The following is a 19,744-nucleotide window of genomic DNA, read 5'->3' on the forward strand; positions in this document are numbered from 1 at the left end:
ACCAAATATTGAATTTCTCTCCAATTCCAACATTGTGTTTAACATACCTGTTATGTTTAGATCCGTATTCATTATGTATGCCCTTCTGGGAGGTATATGTCGAGTTCCACCTTCATTATGCAGCATGAGACAAAAAAAACCCAAAATGCTGTCATTAGTCATAAAGAACTGTTTCCAAGAACAAGACAAACAATAATCCTGCAACAACTCGTCTGGCCCCCACGGGGCCCTGAAGTAACACTGGCAGTGGGATTTACGATTCTGTTCTTTAATAATCTCAGAGAACAGAGTTTGCAAACCAAAACTCCAAATGTCTCCCAGTTTGTCTCTACCTGTCACTTTGACTTTTTTTTTTTCTTTTTTGGAAAAGTTTTTGAAATTACTCTTTTTAGATGGGTGCCGTGTGTGCTTTCAATCAGGGGCATTCCAATTCAGAGGGTTTTAAAGCAACAGTGTTTAGGCTGCTTGTCAGGGGCAAATCAGTCTGAAAAGACATTTAAAAAGCAAAGTCTGACCTATTTAGCTGCCAGGCAACCTTTTAGAAGTCCCACAGCACCTTGAGTTGCTTGACAGTGAAAACAATAAATCACAGCTCCATAGGAAAACAAGCAATTGACACAGAATAGAACATCCCCCTAGCTGATCCAGTCTAGCATCAAACTCTGTAGTCCATCACTGTATGCACTGTCAAGAAATTTCATTATATGATGAAAAACAGCAAGAAAGTAGTTTTTTTGGACAGATGTTAGCTGATTCCTCGATGCAATAGAGCTTCATTGTTTTCCATAAATGTAAGAATGAGCCATAATGTTCCTTTATTAAGAAGTAGTTAAGAACTTTTAAGAAGTACTGATTGATGGCGCATTTATTTGCTTTGGTCTTCCCACATAGTGTTGCATCATTTCATCTTTCTTGTTGATATCCAAATATTCCATAGAGCTGAAGACAGCCAGGTCACTTCACTGCGTTATAAATAGCTTTGTTTTTATGAGCTGTCAGCGCTAGCACATAGCGTTTCTCATTAGCTGAACGTGAGGCAGCTCAGTTTTATCATAAACCACAATAAAAGATCTTATTATTATCCTGTTATTGTTATCTTGAAGGTTACCAAGCCAATTAAACATCAGCTTTAACTTTCAAAGCCTATGGTGCCATCGTACGCTACATCGTTCTTCAGTGACATCCCATTCTTAATCTGTCAAGTTTAATATGATGTCCACTCCTAAACCTCATGCCCATCTTTTGCTGCTATGACAACTTCGACTCTTCTTGGAAGGGTTTCCATGAGGTTTAGGAGTGTGCAGCGGCTGCTCAGTCATGGAAACCCATTTCATGGAACTCACTAATTTGAAGGCTACATGAACTTTGGACCTTTGTAGCAACTGACTCTGCAGAAATTTGGCAAACTCTAGTAGTATGTGCCACTTTGTTATACTATCAATAACAGCTGACTGTGGAATATTTAATAGTGAGGAAATTTTATGATAAGACTTGGCAGCATGCTATCACAGTACCACTCTGGAATTCACTGAGACCCTGAGTGCGACCCATTCTTTCACGAATGTTTGTAGAAACAGTCTGCATGCCTGGCTGTTTTGATTTTGTACACCTGTGGCCATGCAAGTGATTGGAACACCGGAATTCAGTGATTTACTTTTTGCAGTATAGTATATGACCATGTTTTGTCATTTGTATTTTTGAGGCTGGCAGAGTTTTTTCTTATAGTTGCTCGCTGAAATTCATTAATTCAGCTGGTGAAAATGCCAGCAGGTGGAGGGGGGCGATTGGGGTTGTGTTAAAATGCCAGACTGCAAACTGAATGTGAACGCTGGAAGCTAGAACGATCAGCATCTCACCAAGGAAAGCTTCATAATAAAACCATGCTTTCAAGTACCCTTTGATACATTTGCTATTTTTTTTCCTGCAGTGCAGCACAATTGACACAACAAAAGAGGGAATACCGAGAGCGTGGCTTTGTTTTAGTGAATGATTACATTTCACACACACAAGCAAAAGCCCTGAGAAAGAATCTCGCTGGAAGAAGGGGGGGGGGAGGCAGTCTTTCACATGCTTTTACTCTAACGAACCATCACAGACGCTTCCTTTCCAAAAATGGCTTCTTAATCACAGTGAAATTCTTAGCAGACCCAGAAGCCTTACTGAATATTATTTTTCTAGCACTGGTCTCTGAAGACTTTGCCTAGTTCGTTAAAGGGTGAAACTGCAGAAGATCAAGGACTGCTGTTTGTCTTTGCTTTTTCACTACACAAAGACTTTTCCAGTTTTTGGAGAAGTTTTGTAGAAAGAGCCAAAAATTGCCCAGGAAGGACTGAAAAGAGAGGATGTGACACATAAACACTCTCGATGCCAAGAAGTCATGCTGAGCACCTAATACCCATGCAGTGTTATTGGATGTCCCCGTCCGTGTTACATGGCTGCTGCATTTCTAATCTCACCAGTGTACCTCTGTATCTCAGACAGATGAAAGTAGTCAGCACAGCTGGATTCGACGCCACGTCACATATGAACGAGACAATTAGAAGAAAAACGGCACGCTGCCAGTTGGCAACTTCTAAACAAGTTTAAAAACCTGTGGAAGGATACAAGGTTGCGTTATGCTGCTGCTGTGTTACGAGAGCTCGCTCGGTGTCCCTGATGCTGCTGTTTCTACTGGAGTAATTGTTTAGTTATGTAGTAAAATGGATCTCCTTTATTATGGAGGCAACCCAATCTTTCCCTCAGCAAAAATGGAAGCCAGGAAAAAGAAGAAGTGTGGGTGAAATTGACTGAATTGAAATAAAGTCGATTACCCAGATGCTGCCCCACTGCAACTACTTCAGCAAAGACCCAGCAGAATGAAGTTGGAATGAAATTACTTTTTATAAATGCTCCCCCAACAGTTGTCTCTTTTATTTCTCTCCTCTCTTTTTTTCCTTGATACAATTTCATTTCTGTGTTTTACAAGGTTCCATTAAAGACTCGCAAGTACGTAACAATGCACAGCTCTGAGGCAGTCTAACGTAGAGCGATTATCTCTGCAGACACAGATATCGCTGAGTATTTCTGCAGAGGCTGAAGACGCTAATCACAGTTACCGCTTGGATATTACATCTCTGAGATTTGCTGCTCCCCCATCTCGTCTTTATTGTTTTGGCTCTAGAATCTGACAGCAATATGCATATTTTTAGTCAAGAGTTTTATTTGTGTGGGGGCATGCCTGTGTGGTTTCTAAAGGTAGCTGATGTAAGAACTTTCTTTGAAGTAAACATTCACTTTCTTATTTTGAAACGGTCTTCTTCCTAATGTAGAACTCCACACATGACTTATTTACACCTTTAGGCCAGGAGTACAGCACTCCAGAAGAAATCAAATTTGGCATGTTCTCCAAGTGCTGCTAGCAAATACCAGCACACTCGCTGTGACTCTGGGTCTGTTCATTTCATGGCGGCTCTGCAACATGGAGAAGCTTCAGCGGCGCACTGAGTACTCAAATCTTTAACTTAAATAAAAGAAGAACTTTCACACAGTAGAACATTCCTCACTGCGTGTAGGTTTGTCCGACATTCAGCATTAAGTTAAAGTACTGATGTATGAATAGTAATGTAGAACGGCTTCATAAAATGAAAACGCTAAAGTACAAGTTGCTAAATTTCTATGTTCAGCACAGAAATGTATTGGGCTCATTTTCACCAGTGACAGACTTATGACTCATTCTGGGAGTAGACATGGCTTGCAGGTGCCTTAAAACAGGAAATGAAAACTTGGGCAGTGGTTACAAGTTGCAGGCGATTTTTTTTTTTTTTTTTTTCAAATTTGTAACAGTTTAGTCTCTAAACCTTCCAGCTATTCGACATATTCATGGGTTATTTCAGTTGTACCGTCCATTTTGATAGTTTTATTTGCAGTGAGATCATGCCAAAAAACTCACAGTTTAGGTGCAAACTGATTATTTCAGGCTTTGTCCATTTACAAGAATCCCGCTGGCCCCGGTTCAAAACATTTCTTCTTGGCAATTTACTGAACGGCATGTCTGCTTCTTGGAGAGGCTCTAGTTGATGCCTTGTGTACGGGCCTGCTTGTCCTCTACCGTCACATGCGTCTCCCCTTCCTGAACCTCGGGCCCAGCCTGGGCTCTCAGGAGTCATCCCCTGGAAAGGCATGACAGAGCCCCAGTGTTTGGAAATGGCTGCGCTGGCAGCGATAAGCAGTTCAAAGAAGAGAGCGCATTAATGTAATTGGCTGCCAGCAGCGCATTGGCCTCGTCGTCTCATATCCACATGCGGTAACACACACTCACCACGCAGATTATTGGAGAGGGGAGTGTGTGAGAGTGGAGAGAGGATAGAGAGGATGAGAATGAAAGAATGGGGGGAAGAGAGATGAAGGCAAGGGCAGATAGAGAGAGGGGAGGCGGAGTCCGGGTCCTCATTGTGTCGCTCATTAAGCCATGGGAGGCTCAGGGAGGCTGAGAGATGAGATGAGAGGTGTCAGAGTTAAATGTCAGGTCTGGAAGGGATGTGGCTGACTTCCATGAAGCCTACGCACACACACATTGAGAGGTTGAGAGGGGATCCTCTGCTCAATCTTCAGTCTCATATTATCCCCTCAACTTCTCTTCTCCTTCTCGCTCCATAGCTCCTCTCTCTCTCTGCCACTCACCTAGTTTTGCCCTCCCAATTTTCCACCCATTACACCCAAATTACTGGTGCCATTGCAAACTGAATTGTTGCAGCCGGGTAGTAACATTTCCACTGAAAAGCCCCAACCGCTACCTATCGTGGTGGAAGTGAAGGCTATTTCCTTCAGCTAATTTCCAAGTCTGTGTGATTGGAGGCACAGAGGAAAATGCCGGGTGGCTTCCTCCACTGTTACGAAATGTTTTCACCAAAGGCTGTGAGAAGCTTTGAAGTTTAGACTCTCGCCCTTGTATCTCAAACATTCTCCTCTTGTGTCTCTCCCTGTGAGTTCTCTGCAAGCACTTCTCACCCCGCTTTCTATTTGTTTTCTGCTTTTGCTGCTCTGGGTTGAAATCTTCCTCTCGTTTTATTCTTATTTTTGGTTCTTTCTTCCTTTTATCTTGTGGCATCGCCGGCCTCTTTCACTTCACAAGCTTGAGTGGGAAAAAAAACAATGGCAGACACACAATCAGAAACTAGCAGGTGAACATACAGAAGCATTAAAGAGCTGAAAGAGAGAATATTTTAGTAAGAGATGGTGGAGACCAAAAATGAGCTTGGGTGTGTTTTAACCTGAAGTCCGGACTAAAAACACTGTCAGTTAAGCTTTGTGAGGAGTGCAGGTGTAAGCAACATGTAAGTCAATTTTGGAGGCACAGTTCTGGTTCGTCTCCTAGTTTATTTCTCAGTGGGACCTAAAACACGGAGGAACTAAAAAATAAAATAGTCAGCCATGATCACTTGATCATGATTGGATCCCTCACCTTGCAATATTTTCATATATTTCCAGTACACTGTGTACCTGAACCATTTTCAAACGTTGCAACTAGGGCTGCCACGATTTGTCGACTAGTCACGATTACGTCGACTATCAAAATCGTCGACGACTGATTTAATAGTCGACGCGTCGTTTGAAGCTTTGTAAGATCCCAAAAGACGCAGGAATAAGCAGCAGGATTTAAGAGTGTAATAACGGACTGAAACAGAAGATGGCAGCACTGCATGTACAAGGATGCCAGCTGCCGTTAAACCCCGAAGAAGAAGAAGAAGCAGCTGTGTCCCAGAATTCATAGCGCGGCCCAGCTCAGTTTCCAACAATGGCGGCAGCTAGTTAGTTTTAATATTACTCTTATTATTCTTTCTGGGTCACAAAATAAACGTTTAACATATTTTCAGCCGAGAATGTAGCTGTGTAAACCTCAAATATCGTCTCAGTTTATCAGGACACCACATATTTTCAAAAGCGCTCCGACGTTTTCGGAGACGTCTGTTACCCACTAGCTCGATAGCTAGCCGGGGGCTAGGTCACTAGCGCCGTGAGAACACCGGACTCCCGGCAAATTGTTTTCAAACCCACCGCCGTCTTTCGCTACTCAGGTTAAATATATATGAGTCACTTAGATAAATTAAAAATGTTGTTGTTTGGCTTTTTTTTTTTTTTTTTTTTTAGTATTTTATTTGTTCCTGAGTAAATCTGTTTGTCTGAGATTAAAGTTATAGTTTTTACACAGCTGAATAAACGTCAAGCAGACAGCTGATTATCAGAAGTGTGAGATGCTGGAGAATTTACTCCGTTGTCCTGTTATATTTTAGATAGCAAGGAGTTTATTAAACTTCACCCAAACAATCTGCAAATTTCATTAAAATTGAATAAACTATCATCTTGTCTTTATTTTTAGTTAGCACCTTAAAAGCTTAAAGCTGTAAGCTAATGATAGTTATATAAGAGCAGATGCTGCTGGTGCAATAAGCTGTAGTTTTACGTCCAGTGGATGATGATCTGATTAGTCGACTAATCGCATAAATAATCGGTGACTAGTCGACTATCAAAATAATCGTTTGTGGCAGCCCTAGTTGCAACATTCACCAGACTTGCACACTTTAACCACATATTACCAGCTCCATACAGCTAATCAGCTTAAGTAGCATGAGCATATAACTAACCATTACTCAATCATTACTTAATGGGCTGTATGAAGCCATTTCTCTGCAGTTATTTGCCTTCTTTATTTTCACACAGGATGTTTGCACCAACACTGAACATGTTCTTGATGAAAACAAAAACTGTTACACACAGATACACTGTGTATTTCGCCAAAAATCTTGGCTTCCACACCAGTAGCATGCCTGCAGTTGAGAACAGCAAAGATGAAGCAATCTCTTCATTCTCTGCCTTGGCTGTCACCTAATCCTCCTGATGTGTCTCTCATATAATAATCCCCCTCCTGTTTTGGTTCTGTTTATATCCACGCGCAGAGCTAATGCACTAAACAAACACACGTTCTAGTATGCCGTATCAATCGATAAGTTTGAGGTCAACATTGGTGGAATTATTACAAATCAAAAATACATTTCCCATAACACCCACAGCTCTACAACCAATAAATATATTCATTCATGAGAATAAAGTAAACAAAGCAATTTAAGTCAAACAACACCTGGACACTATTTTGAAAGCTGTAGTATAAAATGAGCATGTTATACCTAAAAATGTGCACAGTGAGCTTCTGTATTTGGGTTTTCATTACAGGAATAACTAACGCTGTATAATAATGTCACACTATTAAGCATTAATAAGGTATTTATAAGGTATTAGCAAGTGCTTAATTCTTAATTTATATAAGATTACTCCTCCTTTGTGTATCATTTATAAATACAGATATGTTTATCCATCTGTTACTGTTACACCATGTACAGCTGTCACTGCTAGTAATAATCATAGTCATAAATATAACCGTGATATATCTGTATTAAAAATGACATTAGAAATGAGCACTTAACCTACCCAGTTATAATATTTCAGCATTATCGAGGTAATAATTAAACATCTCAGGTCACATCTTTGTTTGTGTGCCATTCATGAAGATTTGGAATTTAATGATGACGGCATTTTTATTATTACATACAGTAACAGCACGTAATTATATCTCCTCCCAGGTCAACCTTTCAAGTTGGACCCAAAAACAGCCCACAAGAAGTTACGTCTGTCCAACGACTGCCTGACCATGGAGAAGGACGAGAGCTCGCTGAAGAAGAGCCACACTCCGGAGCGCTTCAGCGGAACAGGCTCCTATGGAGCTGCTGGTAATGTCTTTATTGACAGCGGGTGTCACTACTGGGAGGTGCTACTCGGAGCATCCACATGGTAAGAATTGCACGTACGCACAAGTGCATTATACAAGCCTGCAAGGAGGCTTGATAAACTGAAATATCTTTCTTTTGGGAGTTTAAATCTAGGCTGTTACGCAACCTCCCCCACACACACACAACAGACACACACCACACACAGTGTATACTCTTATCCTAATTATATTCTTTTCACTAATTGGCTGTGAAGTAGACCTTTTTCATGCACAAAAAACCCAAAGGGGCTACGTGTATCTTGTGTGTCCTCAGCATGAGGTAGCCTGACTGTGTAAGTAAAGTCATTAAGGAGGACACTTGCTTCAGATCAGTAATGTGTTCCAAAATGTGCTTTCCCTGCAGGTATGCCATCGGCGTGGCTTACAAATCAGCCCCAAAAAACGAATGGAGCGGCAAAAACTCATCCTCGTGGGTGTTCTCACGTTGCAACAGCAACTTTATGGTGCGGCACGATGGTAAGGAGATGCTGGTGGAGGCGAGTCTGCAGCTGAGGCGGCTGGGTGTCCTGCTGGACTACGACAACAATTCGCTGTCCTTTTACGATGCCATGAATTCCCAGCATATCCACACCTTTGAAATCTCCTTCCTCCTACCTGTTGTACCCACTTTCATGATCTGGAACAAGTCAGTCATGATTCTCTCAGGGCTACCTGTCCCCGATTTTGTCGATGGTGTGGCCTCGGATCTTCAAGAGCACCAACAGCAGCAAATGGGGATGTGCCGGCAAGACTCGCCATACTTGACCGGGATGAAGGCCTGCCACTGAGTGGTCGTGTGACTGTAAATGCGATTAAAACACTGACACGGTGGCTCATGTTAGCTAGTTACTTTCATATGGGTTTAAAAAGTTGCAAATATGCACAGCAGTCTGGAAAAATGTCAGTCCGGTTAGTTTGTAGCCATCCAATATTTTGCAAATCCATCATCAACGAATGGGAATGAGGTCTTTTGACTGCAGCCATCAGCATACGTAAAGTCCATCCGATGCCCTGCAGTCACTGACAGAGAAAGCTTTGGTGTCCTGTATTTTCAGGACCATTTAAGGTCTTCCTTTTTTCATCTGTGTTTCACCCCAGGCAGAAGACCAAAGTGAGAATCTTCATGTCAGCATTTAAAGTTTGAAGGTGCAGAACATGAACAGTGAAACTACTTAACCTGTGGTAGATTATGAGAAAGACAGAAAAGGAAAAATATACAGAGAAAAATGAATAGAAAACCGATTGATGCTTTGACCACAGCAGTGCAAAGTGCCATCCACCGATCCATAATAGTTATCAAACAGGTGGATGGAAAGGCCATAGCAGATGCTTAGAATCACAATTTTTAGCTGTATCGAACCAGTAAGTGAGCCTCCTCATTCCCTGAGTATCAGGGGCACTGTTGTTCCCAAAAAAGCCGATCTTTTAATGTCTTGATTATAAATTACCCTTCTCTCTAAGGGGACAAGTAAACACAAACCTACCAGCAAATTACCCCACACATCATTTCAGAGCGTCTGGATCCCCCCCAGCGTTAGGGTCAAGCAGTCAGGATTTGTTTAGTTTATCGTCTGTCTTAGTAGTGTGAAAATTGATGCCACTTTCATGTCTGTTATTGCAGCGCAAGCAGCCGAGCTGGCCTTGTAGCATAAATTGTGGAAGCTCCAACTTTCAAGCTGCAGAACGTAACCTTCTGATCATAAGTGTCTAAAGTGTTTAAATTTGTCTTTTATTACAGATTTAACAAAAGTGTAACGTGTGAATGGGTAAGCTTTTGAAATGCTGCCAGCCTGGACTTTTTCTGTCCCCCAAAAAAGGAGCTTTTTTCCTTTGGGGAAGTTTGATTCCTACAAGGTTTACACTAGTACATACATTCTCTGGGAAACGTACAATACCAAGCTTTTATTCAGTCATTTTTTTGATTTTGATTTCTACATTAATAAAAACAAATAAAAAGCAAAATTATGAACAGATCTTTGCTGATCATATTTTAGCAAATATATCAAAGTATCTTACAGTTTCTCCAAATGTGTATGCAGACATCCAATTATAGACATTACAATCTCTAGCTTGGTAGAGTTTTGTATTTACTGCACAAAATGGAAAAATAATGCACACCAGTAACTGCAAATTCACTGTAAGAAGATTTGAGACTAGGAAAAAAACTACAAATTAAGACAGCGAGTTCAGTAGTATTTTTTTTCTTGGTTGTAAAAGTAACACAGAGCTTAACTGCATATTTTGAGTATAATGATGTATGCTTAAACACATGCCACGTTAGCATCATCTGCACTCCCAAAATGTGACACATTTACAGTGTGATCATACCGATGAAACAAAAACACTAAAACCTCCCGCATCAGTCCAGACACGAGAGTGGTATTCTTTTTCCCACACAGAGACTCTTGATTCTTAAAATGTCCCATTTTTTTTCAGTTTGTCTACTACAGCAGGCTGTACTGCAAGTATTTCCTTGCCGCTGTTCATGTGTTGTGTCCTTAATAGCTATGTGTGGTCACTGCTATAGTCCTTTCCTCGATCTTCCTCTTGGATTTGACCCGTCAGTCTTGTTTTGTATTGACAGGTCACAGCTTCCTTATTTCAGGAAGCGTTAGCGTCGCTCCCGGATTCTTTATTAACAAGATCCCAGGGGCCAGATTTGAATCGTGTGACTACTCGACTTGTATAATAAGAGGTTTATTGATAACTAGAAGGAAAAAAAAGTGTTATTTATGGGAAAAAAAAGTTTACTTTTATTATTAATCGCAACATATTCATGATGCACTTTTTAATTAACACTAACTCCCCTCTGTGAGTATTGAAAAAGATGGATGTGTGGCAGGGTTGTAATGGGGAGGGTAAGAGACAATAAGCACTGCTGCTGGTTGTGTTAACTCATCCTATTTTTCTGCTCATATTTTCAAAGTAATTTATGGTGGTTAGCGTGTAAAACATACTGCAGTAAAACCTCTTTTGGTCACTCGGAGAACTTTGCAATAAAGGAAGAAGTCACAGCTTTTGTTTACTGTGCTTTAAACACAACCAGCGACTTGTCCTCCCCATTGCATTTTTTCAATAGCATACAGTGAAACTACGTTTAGAAAAGGGATATGATTATGATGGTGTTTGTGGGATTTTTATTGTGATTATAATGAATAACTAATAGCTGTTTGTTGTTGACTTTTCACGGAAGGAGGTGGTTAACACTTAAACCTGCTGTCTGTCGCAATGTCATGGCATGATTGTGTTTTCCTCTGTAATTTGTTACCACACACACACACACCAACACACTCCACGTTCAGTTTAGGTTGGTCTTGTCGTGATAAATGCATGATACATTATAGGATCTCACAGTTCACCGGGTAATTTAAGTAACTCTTTCAAGCTCACCAATTAGGTTTTTTCCCTTTGGGTAGAGGCTCACCTGAACATTTTACAAGCAGACCTGACCTCGAAAATCTTTCTGTTCTTGATCACTATTGAAATAGCAGCTGAAGTTGGAAAAAATAGTTTTGCTTTCAGGTTCGGATTTAAAGGCCTAGCGTGGGTGACAGTTTCTCTCTGGTTTGATATTCAAGGAAGCAGGGCTGATTCAGACAATCAAATATGTATCATAGTTTTTGCCGATTTAAGAGGCCACGTAGCCAGAAAGTTGAGAGAAGCTGTGACAAAGTGACACTGGAGGTTGTGCTTAAAAAAAGATGCAGACTTTTACCCGATTTGACACGAGAAACCTTACGCCTCATTGCCAATTTCACTCCTTTTACTCATCACGGGGTATATAACTGTTGACTGTCTTGTAACATTTCTACTCTGACAGGCTATGATCTCCTTGACTTGAAAAAGCAGGCATACCCTGCAAACACACTGTTTTAAATCATTTGCTTGTAACCTTAAAGTTCCTTGATGAGTCAGTTCGGAACGGCAGTGAAAATCGGATCTGCATTATTCACCAAGGGAAACTGAACGGTGCATCAGTTATGAATATTTACTCGAGGTGTTGATTGATAGAGATGTTCCACATGTCAAAGATAACACAGCACACGAACAAAGCAGGGAGCTTACCGAACGTTACCTGACTTCCAGATATCCATTCATCTTGCTGAATAATGTCGGTCGCAGCAGCCGAACAGTGTTGATTTGTGATCTGGACCGACAAGCTCAAGTCATCTGTGCAAGTGTGCTCGGCTTGGTCACTGCATGAATATGTGACCTTGCCGCAGGTTCATGCTGTAACTCTGTCCTTATCTTCGAGATGGGGTTTCCTGTCGAGTCAAACATATTCTCAATTTTTATTTTTATTTTTTACAATGGGGGGAAAAAAAACTTCGAAAGCATACAGAAAATGTTCATTGCCATGCATATCAGATCATCTGCAGTGCTCTTTTTTTGTGTCACAAGTCAATACAGTAAAATATATACGGTGAATGATTTTCAATAGCTACCCACTCCTTGTAGTGCAGTGTAATACCCTAGAGACAATGCAATAGATTCTCCTTTCTGCTTTTCTGTTTGTGTAACTTGGAAAATGTTTTTTGGTTTTTGGTTTTGGTTTTTTACAACTCAAAAGAAAGGCACTCCTCTCCTTTTGACATTTGGACCTTAATTTAAAAAAAAAAGAGAGAAGAAAACTGAAACAGCACAAAAAGAGCAGTTTTGCCTTCCTGCAATTCTTCCTGTTTCCATAGATATAACAGATATACTTTTAGTCAGAGAGGAATGTAAATCATAGGGGGAAATATATATTATATAAAGTTGTATATTATACAAAATATATATGAACCAATGTTATTTATGTGAATTTAAGTCCAATTAAAAGTCTGATCCCAAAAACTGTTGGAGTCAAGAGTTTCTTTTTAGGTTTGCTACTCAAAAATGATGCAACTGCTAAATATAATTTCAAGTATTTACAGAAAAAACTGAGATCCAAGAGAGGAGTGAAGAAAAAAATTCCAGGGTTGGACAGGGCGATGCTCCTGTCCTAAAGTCTCAAACTGTTCTTTAATCATGTTGATGTTTTAACCAGGTTTACGACACTGGAAAGATTCATAATAAATCTCCCTTTAAGCAGCTTGTGAAACACAAACTGTTTGCCTCTCACAGGTCTTACAAACATGTACGGGAATTTAAACTACAACCCACAGCTTTCAAAGAGGCTGAGCCCTGGAACGGTACATGGGGCAGTAAGGTTGCCAGGCTGGCAGGTCATCCAGAGCTCAGGGTGGGGTTTGTAGGGCTATACCCTCTTAGCCCTCATCTGCCATCACTGGCACGAGTTACTCACTACAACTAGTACTGTAGTGCATTGGCCCCAGCACTGCCTGCGAGCATGGCACAAACACAAACACTGACCCTGAAAGGATGAACAGCCCGCTCATGTAATTTGCATTTAATTTGCTTTGAGGCAGCAGGAATGCTCTAACAGTGTAATAAGGGAACCAGGGGAATTTCAGCTGGCTGAACAATTCAAAATGTATACTAACATATAAGATGACAGCTGTGGGCCTGTGTGGAGTTTGCATGTTCTCCCCATGTCTGCGTGCGTTCTCTCCAGGTACTCTTGCTTCTTCCCACATCCAAAGACATGCCATTAGTGGGGTTAAGTTAAATTGTGATTATAAATTGGCCCTAGGTGTAAATGTGGGTGTGAATGGTTGACAACCTGTCAAGGGTGTACCCAACCTTTTGCCCTATGACACCTGGGATAACCCCTGCAACCCTGAATTGGAAAAGAACAAGAGATTGGATGGATTGCCTTAAAATGCATCACACGAGCAGATACACCAGTGAGTTCATACCCATCTTTACGTTCTGGCTTCATTATAGTGTCATCTACTCACCAGGAAACTAGCCTGCACGCTTTGAGGCATGTGGACAAAATCTGCCCTTCGACTGATATACATATAAATACCAGTCAAAGTACACTCAAATGCTTTTGCAGTACCTCTGGTTATAGTATTCACACCAAAACTCTGCCCTTATAAAACACTCACAGACAAACTCACAAAGTGAAAACGAGACCAGACACTCTCTTGCAGCTGCTAAATGTGGTGGTTTAATGCATTCTGCCCTATGACCTTCTCTCTCTACCAAGAACGCCAAAGGACCGCTCTCAGAAACAGTGTAGAAGAGCTTGTTTTGTAAAACAGGAAAAGACTATAATAAGATCCCTGCTTCTCTACATTTCCATTACTATTTAACTAGAAGCTACATGTTGAACCTCATTACCTGATTAACATGATAATGTAGTGTCTAATGTAGATTTGCTTATTGAATAACATAGACAGGCTCAGAGAAATCCAGTTTCAACCTATTACCTCTCCATTATGTCACTGCAACTTCCCGGAAGGTTTGGAGACATTATGATTATAAATATATGTGCACATCTATGCATACGCGGTATTTAATCCTGCGTTATGAATCTATCTCATTAGGCCAGGGCTTTTTTAAAATCTAGTTTACCTGTGCACTGATGGATTACAGGGCCAGGTTAGGCCACAGGTTTAAAGATTGGGGCACTGTCTACCTCTCCGTGTGTGACAGATTAGCAAACAGTTAAATGTGATACTCGCTCTGCCTCTGCTCCCTCACACTGCTAGCAAGCAAACTGTTCGAGCAACCCATAATTACATTTCTAATTGCAGAATAATTAGGACTCCCTGTGTAGCTCGTTAAGTCATTTGTCACTAAAGCCTCTAATGTGGCATACAACAACTCTCTAATTACAAAGAAGGAAAAGTGCACAAGATGGGCAGCATTTCACTACTTGTGGCCTAAGTTTTGTTTGATGTATATTTCATTCATATTTATTATTATTGTTATTATTATTATTAGCTGCTATGACTGTGTTATAACCTAGTAAAACAAACCAGCAACCAGCAAAAACAGACTCTTCTAATGATAAAATGAAGTAAGAACTCATCTGATTAAGAGCCATGGTGCACATTAGAGTGGTTGCTTTCTTTCTTTTCACCGTTAAATTACAGCAAGGTCAAGTAATTTCACTCTACAGAGAACAGTGGAAAAAAAAAAGATCTTATCAAAAGCAGATGATATACTGCTGTAATGTACCCCATCTGGCCTTCCAAAGGAGACTGCTTCTCACAGTTCTGTCAGGACTTTTACCAGAACTTAAACAAAAAAACAAAACTACAATTTTATTCAACAGTTTTGCAGTAATAACTGGGCAAAGGTGTGGGATGAATTACAGTCAACATAAGTGCATCTTTTGAACAGATAAAAGAATATAGAAGAAACAGGACAACGCTGAGGTTGCACCCCAGCTCCAGGTAACATCAAGCTCTTAATAAAACTCCAACGAGTCAAAAAATGAACAAAGAACACAGACACTTTTCTTTTCTTTTCTTTTGAAATAATAAGTCCAGCAATCAATAGAGCTCGACTATTTTTGTTGCTGATCCTACCATACAGTAATAGCTGTTATGAAATCATGTGTTTGCTTACCATTGCTTATTCAAGGCAGTAAACTTGGCAGCTCTATAAACAGTGCAGATGTATATGAATCAAGCAATGCGCAAACACTGACTCCAACTGTGTCCATCTCCAGTTAGGCATAATAGCATTGCCTCTATACTCACCAATAACCTAATAAATCCTGCGAACAATAATTAGCTGGGAAATGAATGCAGAATACTAGCAATATTTTATCATCTCTTAAGCTTTATGATATCCAGTTCTTTCACTATGGGGGAAAGAAGTTGGACTAAATGCAAGTGGGGCCTATCAGCAATATTTGGTCATTTGTCACCAGTATTAAAATCTATTGCTATTACCATCACTTAATTCTACCCCCTTGACACAAATCCAGCCAGATTTTTCATGAGTTGTGAACGTCCATCTGTGCGTGTCACTGCAGTTCATATCTGCCAGAACTACGAATGCACAGCTGGATACAGTGAAGTAGAAATATGCATTACGCCCCTGGCACTGTTTTACCCACACACCTGTCCCAGCTGCACCTATACACTACTTACCCAGAATGGAATGACTTAAAAAAAAAAGAAAGAAGGCCTAATTTCATTACCATCTGCTTAGGAGAAAGACAGACACTTTATTTAGAATCTGGCTTATTTAAACTGTGCAACTGTTAGGCAGAGGCTCCTCTGCTTTCAAATGAGAGACTGCAACAGTGTGTGTGGGAGTGCAACTGTGCATGCAGTCCTGAATGTGTGTGTGCATGCGCGCGTGTGTGTGTGTAAGCCTACTTGAACGTGGGTGGTTGCACGTGTCTTGTAATAAGGTTGTTTTCTTCCCTTTGCTTCATTTTGAACTACTTAACCTTTGCTTAAGGAAATTCTTCAGAGACTGAAGCTCTTTTTTATATTTTCCAGTACATAAATAAAAAAAATAATCAGATAATAAATCAAAGATAAAACAAACAAAAAAGGCAGGATCAAAGCAAAGTGTGTGGGGGAGTGTTGCCTTTAGACCTGTTGAGAAAGACAGAGGCTGCCTTTACCTTTCCTAAGTGAGGATGAATTAGACCACCATGGAGAAGAGAGCAAAAGCTTGGCTCTCTGCCTGCAGGTTGATGGAGGAGAGCTATGAACTCTGGGAAATGAGGATCTAAACAGAGTGTAGATCACCAAGCCCACTGGCTCTGTCTCTATCAGACACAGCATCCCTCTCTCTCTCTCTCTCTAAGACTTAAACACCTGGACACACTCTAACACTCACACTCCACAGTCAATGTCTAGATTAATCTCTGAGGGAGGAATCAATCAACACACCTGGTGGCATCTCGGAGAGCCCCGGAGGCTTGATGGTCCCGCTGAAAGAGAGTGATATGTCCAGGTGCTTTAGAGACATCTCAGCAGAAATCTCTGCCTTTCCATCTTTCCCCATGAAACTGACAGCGAGTTAGTTTCAAGGAGATATGAAGCTAACACCATGTCATTGACATATGGATGAAGAGCCTAGGGAGAAAATCTAAGGAAAATCCACAATTTCTTTGTACATGTACAATGACAATAAAAGGATATTCTTGCTTCTCAAGAACAAAGGTCACAAAGTGCTGTACAATAAAAATAAGATACATCAATCAAAACTATATAAATGGATAGAATTTCTTCATTTAAGTCATCAACAGCGTCCACTTAAAACCAATGGAAGTGAGTTTCACAACTTTGAAGGTCCAAGGTACCACCAACAAGCACGGATCAGCTAACCCCAGAGACCTTGAAGTTGCATATGCATGTAGAAGTTCATTAATACAAGGAGGCAACAGACCACGAAGAGCTCTTAAGTGTTCACCAAAACCTGAATCTTAAACTTTATAGTTGTTTCAGAATTGTGCACTGCAGCACAATTCTGAAACAAATGAAAGTGATCCAGTGTGAACGTTTGCTAAGGCACAGCAACAACGAATTACAATAATCAAGCTATGATGAAATTAAAACATGTGCGATCATTTCCATTTCAGATTTAGGCATAATATATGTGTGTAGATGGTACATTGTAGGGTCAGCACAGCATCATCATCTCACAGCAATGCAAGTTTGCATGTTCTCTTTGTGTCTGTGTGGATTCTATCCAGGGACTCTGGCTTCCTCTGGATAAACACATCAGGTAAATTGGTAACTCTAAAATGACCAATGCCTATCTCTTGCATTGCTAATGCTAATGCTGCAATAGGTTGGTAATCACCTCTTGCCTATTGACATTAGGCATAAACTCCAAGCCAGCCATTACCTGAAGGACAGATCATCTGGCAACATTATGGGATTTGAATGACCTATAAAGCAACAGGTGGTAATTTAATGCTAACCTAAAAGAAACGCTGGCTAAGCAGAAGTCTACAAACAACAGGCATGCAGTCTGTCCAAAAAAGAGCATTAAAAGTAAAGTCTTTGACTTCCCAATATAAATATCTTTATTTTACTTGTCCACACTTTAAACACAGAAGTCCCCACCCTGGAAGAAGTTTTTCAGCAACCTAAAATGCAGATTTCTGTGTGAACTAAAGGTTAAAACGCGTAGAAAATGCCCATGTAAATGAGGACAGGGCCTATAATTGTGTCATTTTCAGTATTTGGCATTTTCAAAAAATGACAAATACTGACGTTCCTCAAATGACCATGCTGCTGGCCTCTAAAGCTATGTAAACCACATAGATTCAGCTTGATAAAACATCCTAAATCTGCAGCAGATCAGGATGTTTACAGTCGCAGTTTCCTTATTATTAACCTCTGTAGCAGTGCACATGGGAAGGCAGGCATCAAGTACGTTAAACAGTCTTTAACCTACCAGCTCCCTAGTACAAACCCTCTATGACTACGCCAATGTTAGAATAATGTAGGTAATAGTTAGCACAGTCCAGTCCAGTCCTGCTACACAAACTCCTTTGGATAAACCATGCAGAGTATTTCCAGTAGATAGATGTGAAAATGAAAACTTTACAATGCTTTGATTTCTGATTTAATTCCATTGATGTTTACAGGAGGTTATTACGAAGCCCCAAATTAAAGATATACAGTCGGCGGATGCATAAATCACACGTGCCAACAAGTGACAAAATCACCAACAAATCAATGGCTGCTGGCTAAATGAGTCACCAACTTTCACATAAAACATTATGTAATCAAGGATCCATTGTTTAAAAATCCAGACAAAAACTCATGCTCCATTATTGTTATAATACCATGTGCTGTGTGTCAATAATTTACATTTATATTCAGGCATTTCCCTCTCTCTCTGCTGCATTTTTATCTGAATATTAAAAGACCTTTGCAGAGATTTCGTGCACCTTGTTTTTCTCCTTTTTTTAAAAAAAATGGACACTGTGAGTTTATATGAGGAGTTTGGAAAACTATAAAACAATTCAAGTATCAATTACACGTCATTTTGTCAGCTCTGTTTGGTATAAGTGTATCTGTAACAACTATAGGTGGCCCACACTCACAGTTAGAGTGCAGCGTTTTGACCAAGCTGTCTTGAAGATTGAGTGTTTCTATTTGGATGAAACAATTCAGAAGAGGCTTTTGGTTTAGCTTTAGGGGAGAGTGTCTCGGAGGAGCTCTTCATCATCCTCTACAGCCACTTTCACAGGTTAATGAATCAAGAAAATACACTCAGGACTTTCTTACTTAGGAGCTGGGGGTTGCGGTTTATGGTGCATTTTAAAATTGATAGCGGGAGATAAAAACGCAGTGAAGTCAGTATTTGTGCATGAGCTCCTGTTTTGCAGGGACCGAAACAAGAATAACATTTCACATGGAGCACCAACTGAAAACGTCTGCGCCGCACAGATGGTCGGATGATTTAGTGCTCAGAAATGAGATTTGTTGGAACATCTTTTAAAACATTGTAACTATTAGCAGCAAAAAAATAAACCTTTGATTCCGTATATCCTGCTTGCACATAAACACAGCCTACGTCACTGCATTATGATTGATTATTTAAGCTCCTAATATAAATCCTTCTCCTGGGAGATAGAATAATTAAAAGCAGCCTGATAATTTTGTTTAGTGAACCATGATGACTCTTTGATCCATGCATATCTGATCTGTGCGCCAAAACAGCCATCACCATTTAAATGATGCTCCTTATTATGATTACTATCAAGCCGCCTCTGCTCTTGTCTTCTTTCATCTTTGATATTTATCAATCCATCCTTCATGCTGATGGAAGCCCATTAGCTGCAGATGCTTTCAGGTTGACATGTTGACTTAATAAGCTACATCTCATGATAAAAATAACTGTCCGTGGCACACGTGTCTTTCCCCGTCTGCATACGAGATGTTCTCTAATAAGGGTGCGCTGCGAGAGAGGGTGAATAATGAAGCCATACTGACATAAATTTGACACTACTAGACAATCACCCCCTCGAGGGGTGACTGGGACGAACAAGTCTCCCGGGAAAACTATGCAGTCCCCAGGCAGAACATCACCCAGAAAGCCAGGCGTTCTGAGCTGCTGTTCACTGCA

At 40.4% G+C, this 19,744-nt stretch overlaps 1 protein-coding gene across 5 annotated transcripts in view; it reads left to right on the top strand.

Annotated features, from left to right (window-relative positions):
* mid2 (midline 2) overlaps positions 1-12,632 on the top strand; it is a 172,024-nt gene extending 159,392 nt beyond the window's left edge. For all 5 annotated transcript variants that reach the window (XM_086258046.1, XM_086258039.1, XM_086258030.1 and 2 more), the window contains 2 exons: positions 7,614-7,821; positions 8,163-12,632. In XM_086258046.1, the coding sequence (XP_086114172.1) occupies positions 7,614-7,821; positions 8,163-8,586 (632 nt within the window). In that variant the 3' untranslated portion in view covers positions 8,587-12,632. The remainder of the gene's footprint in view (positions 1-7,613; positions 7,822-8,162) is intronic.
* The last annotated feature ends 7,112 nt before the right edge of the window (positions 12,633-19,744 follow it).

This window comes from Aulonocara sp. 'chitande type north' Nkhata Bay, linkage group LG2, assembly GCF_057382095.1.
Source record: "Aulonocara sp. 'chitande type north' Nkhata Bay isolate Kocher_YH1m ecotype deep benthic linkage group LG2, A_spYH_male_GT1.1, whole genome shotgun sequence".
Taxonomy (NCBI): Eukaryota; Metazoa; Chordata; class Actinopteri; order Cichliformes; family Cichlidae; genus Aulonocara; species Aulonocara sp. 'chitande type north' Nkhata Bay.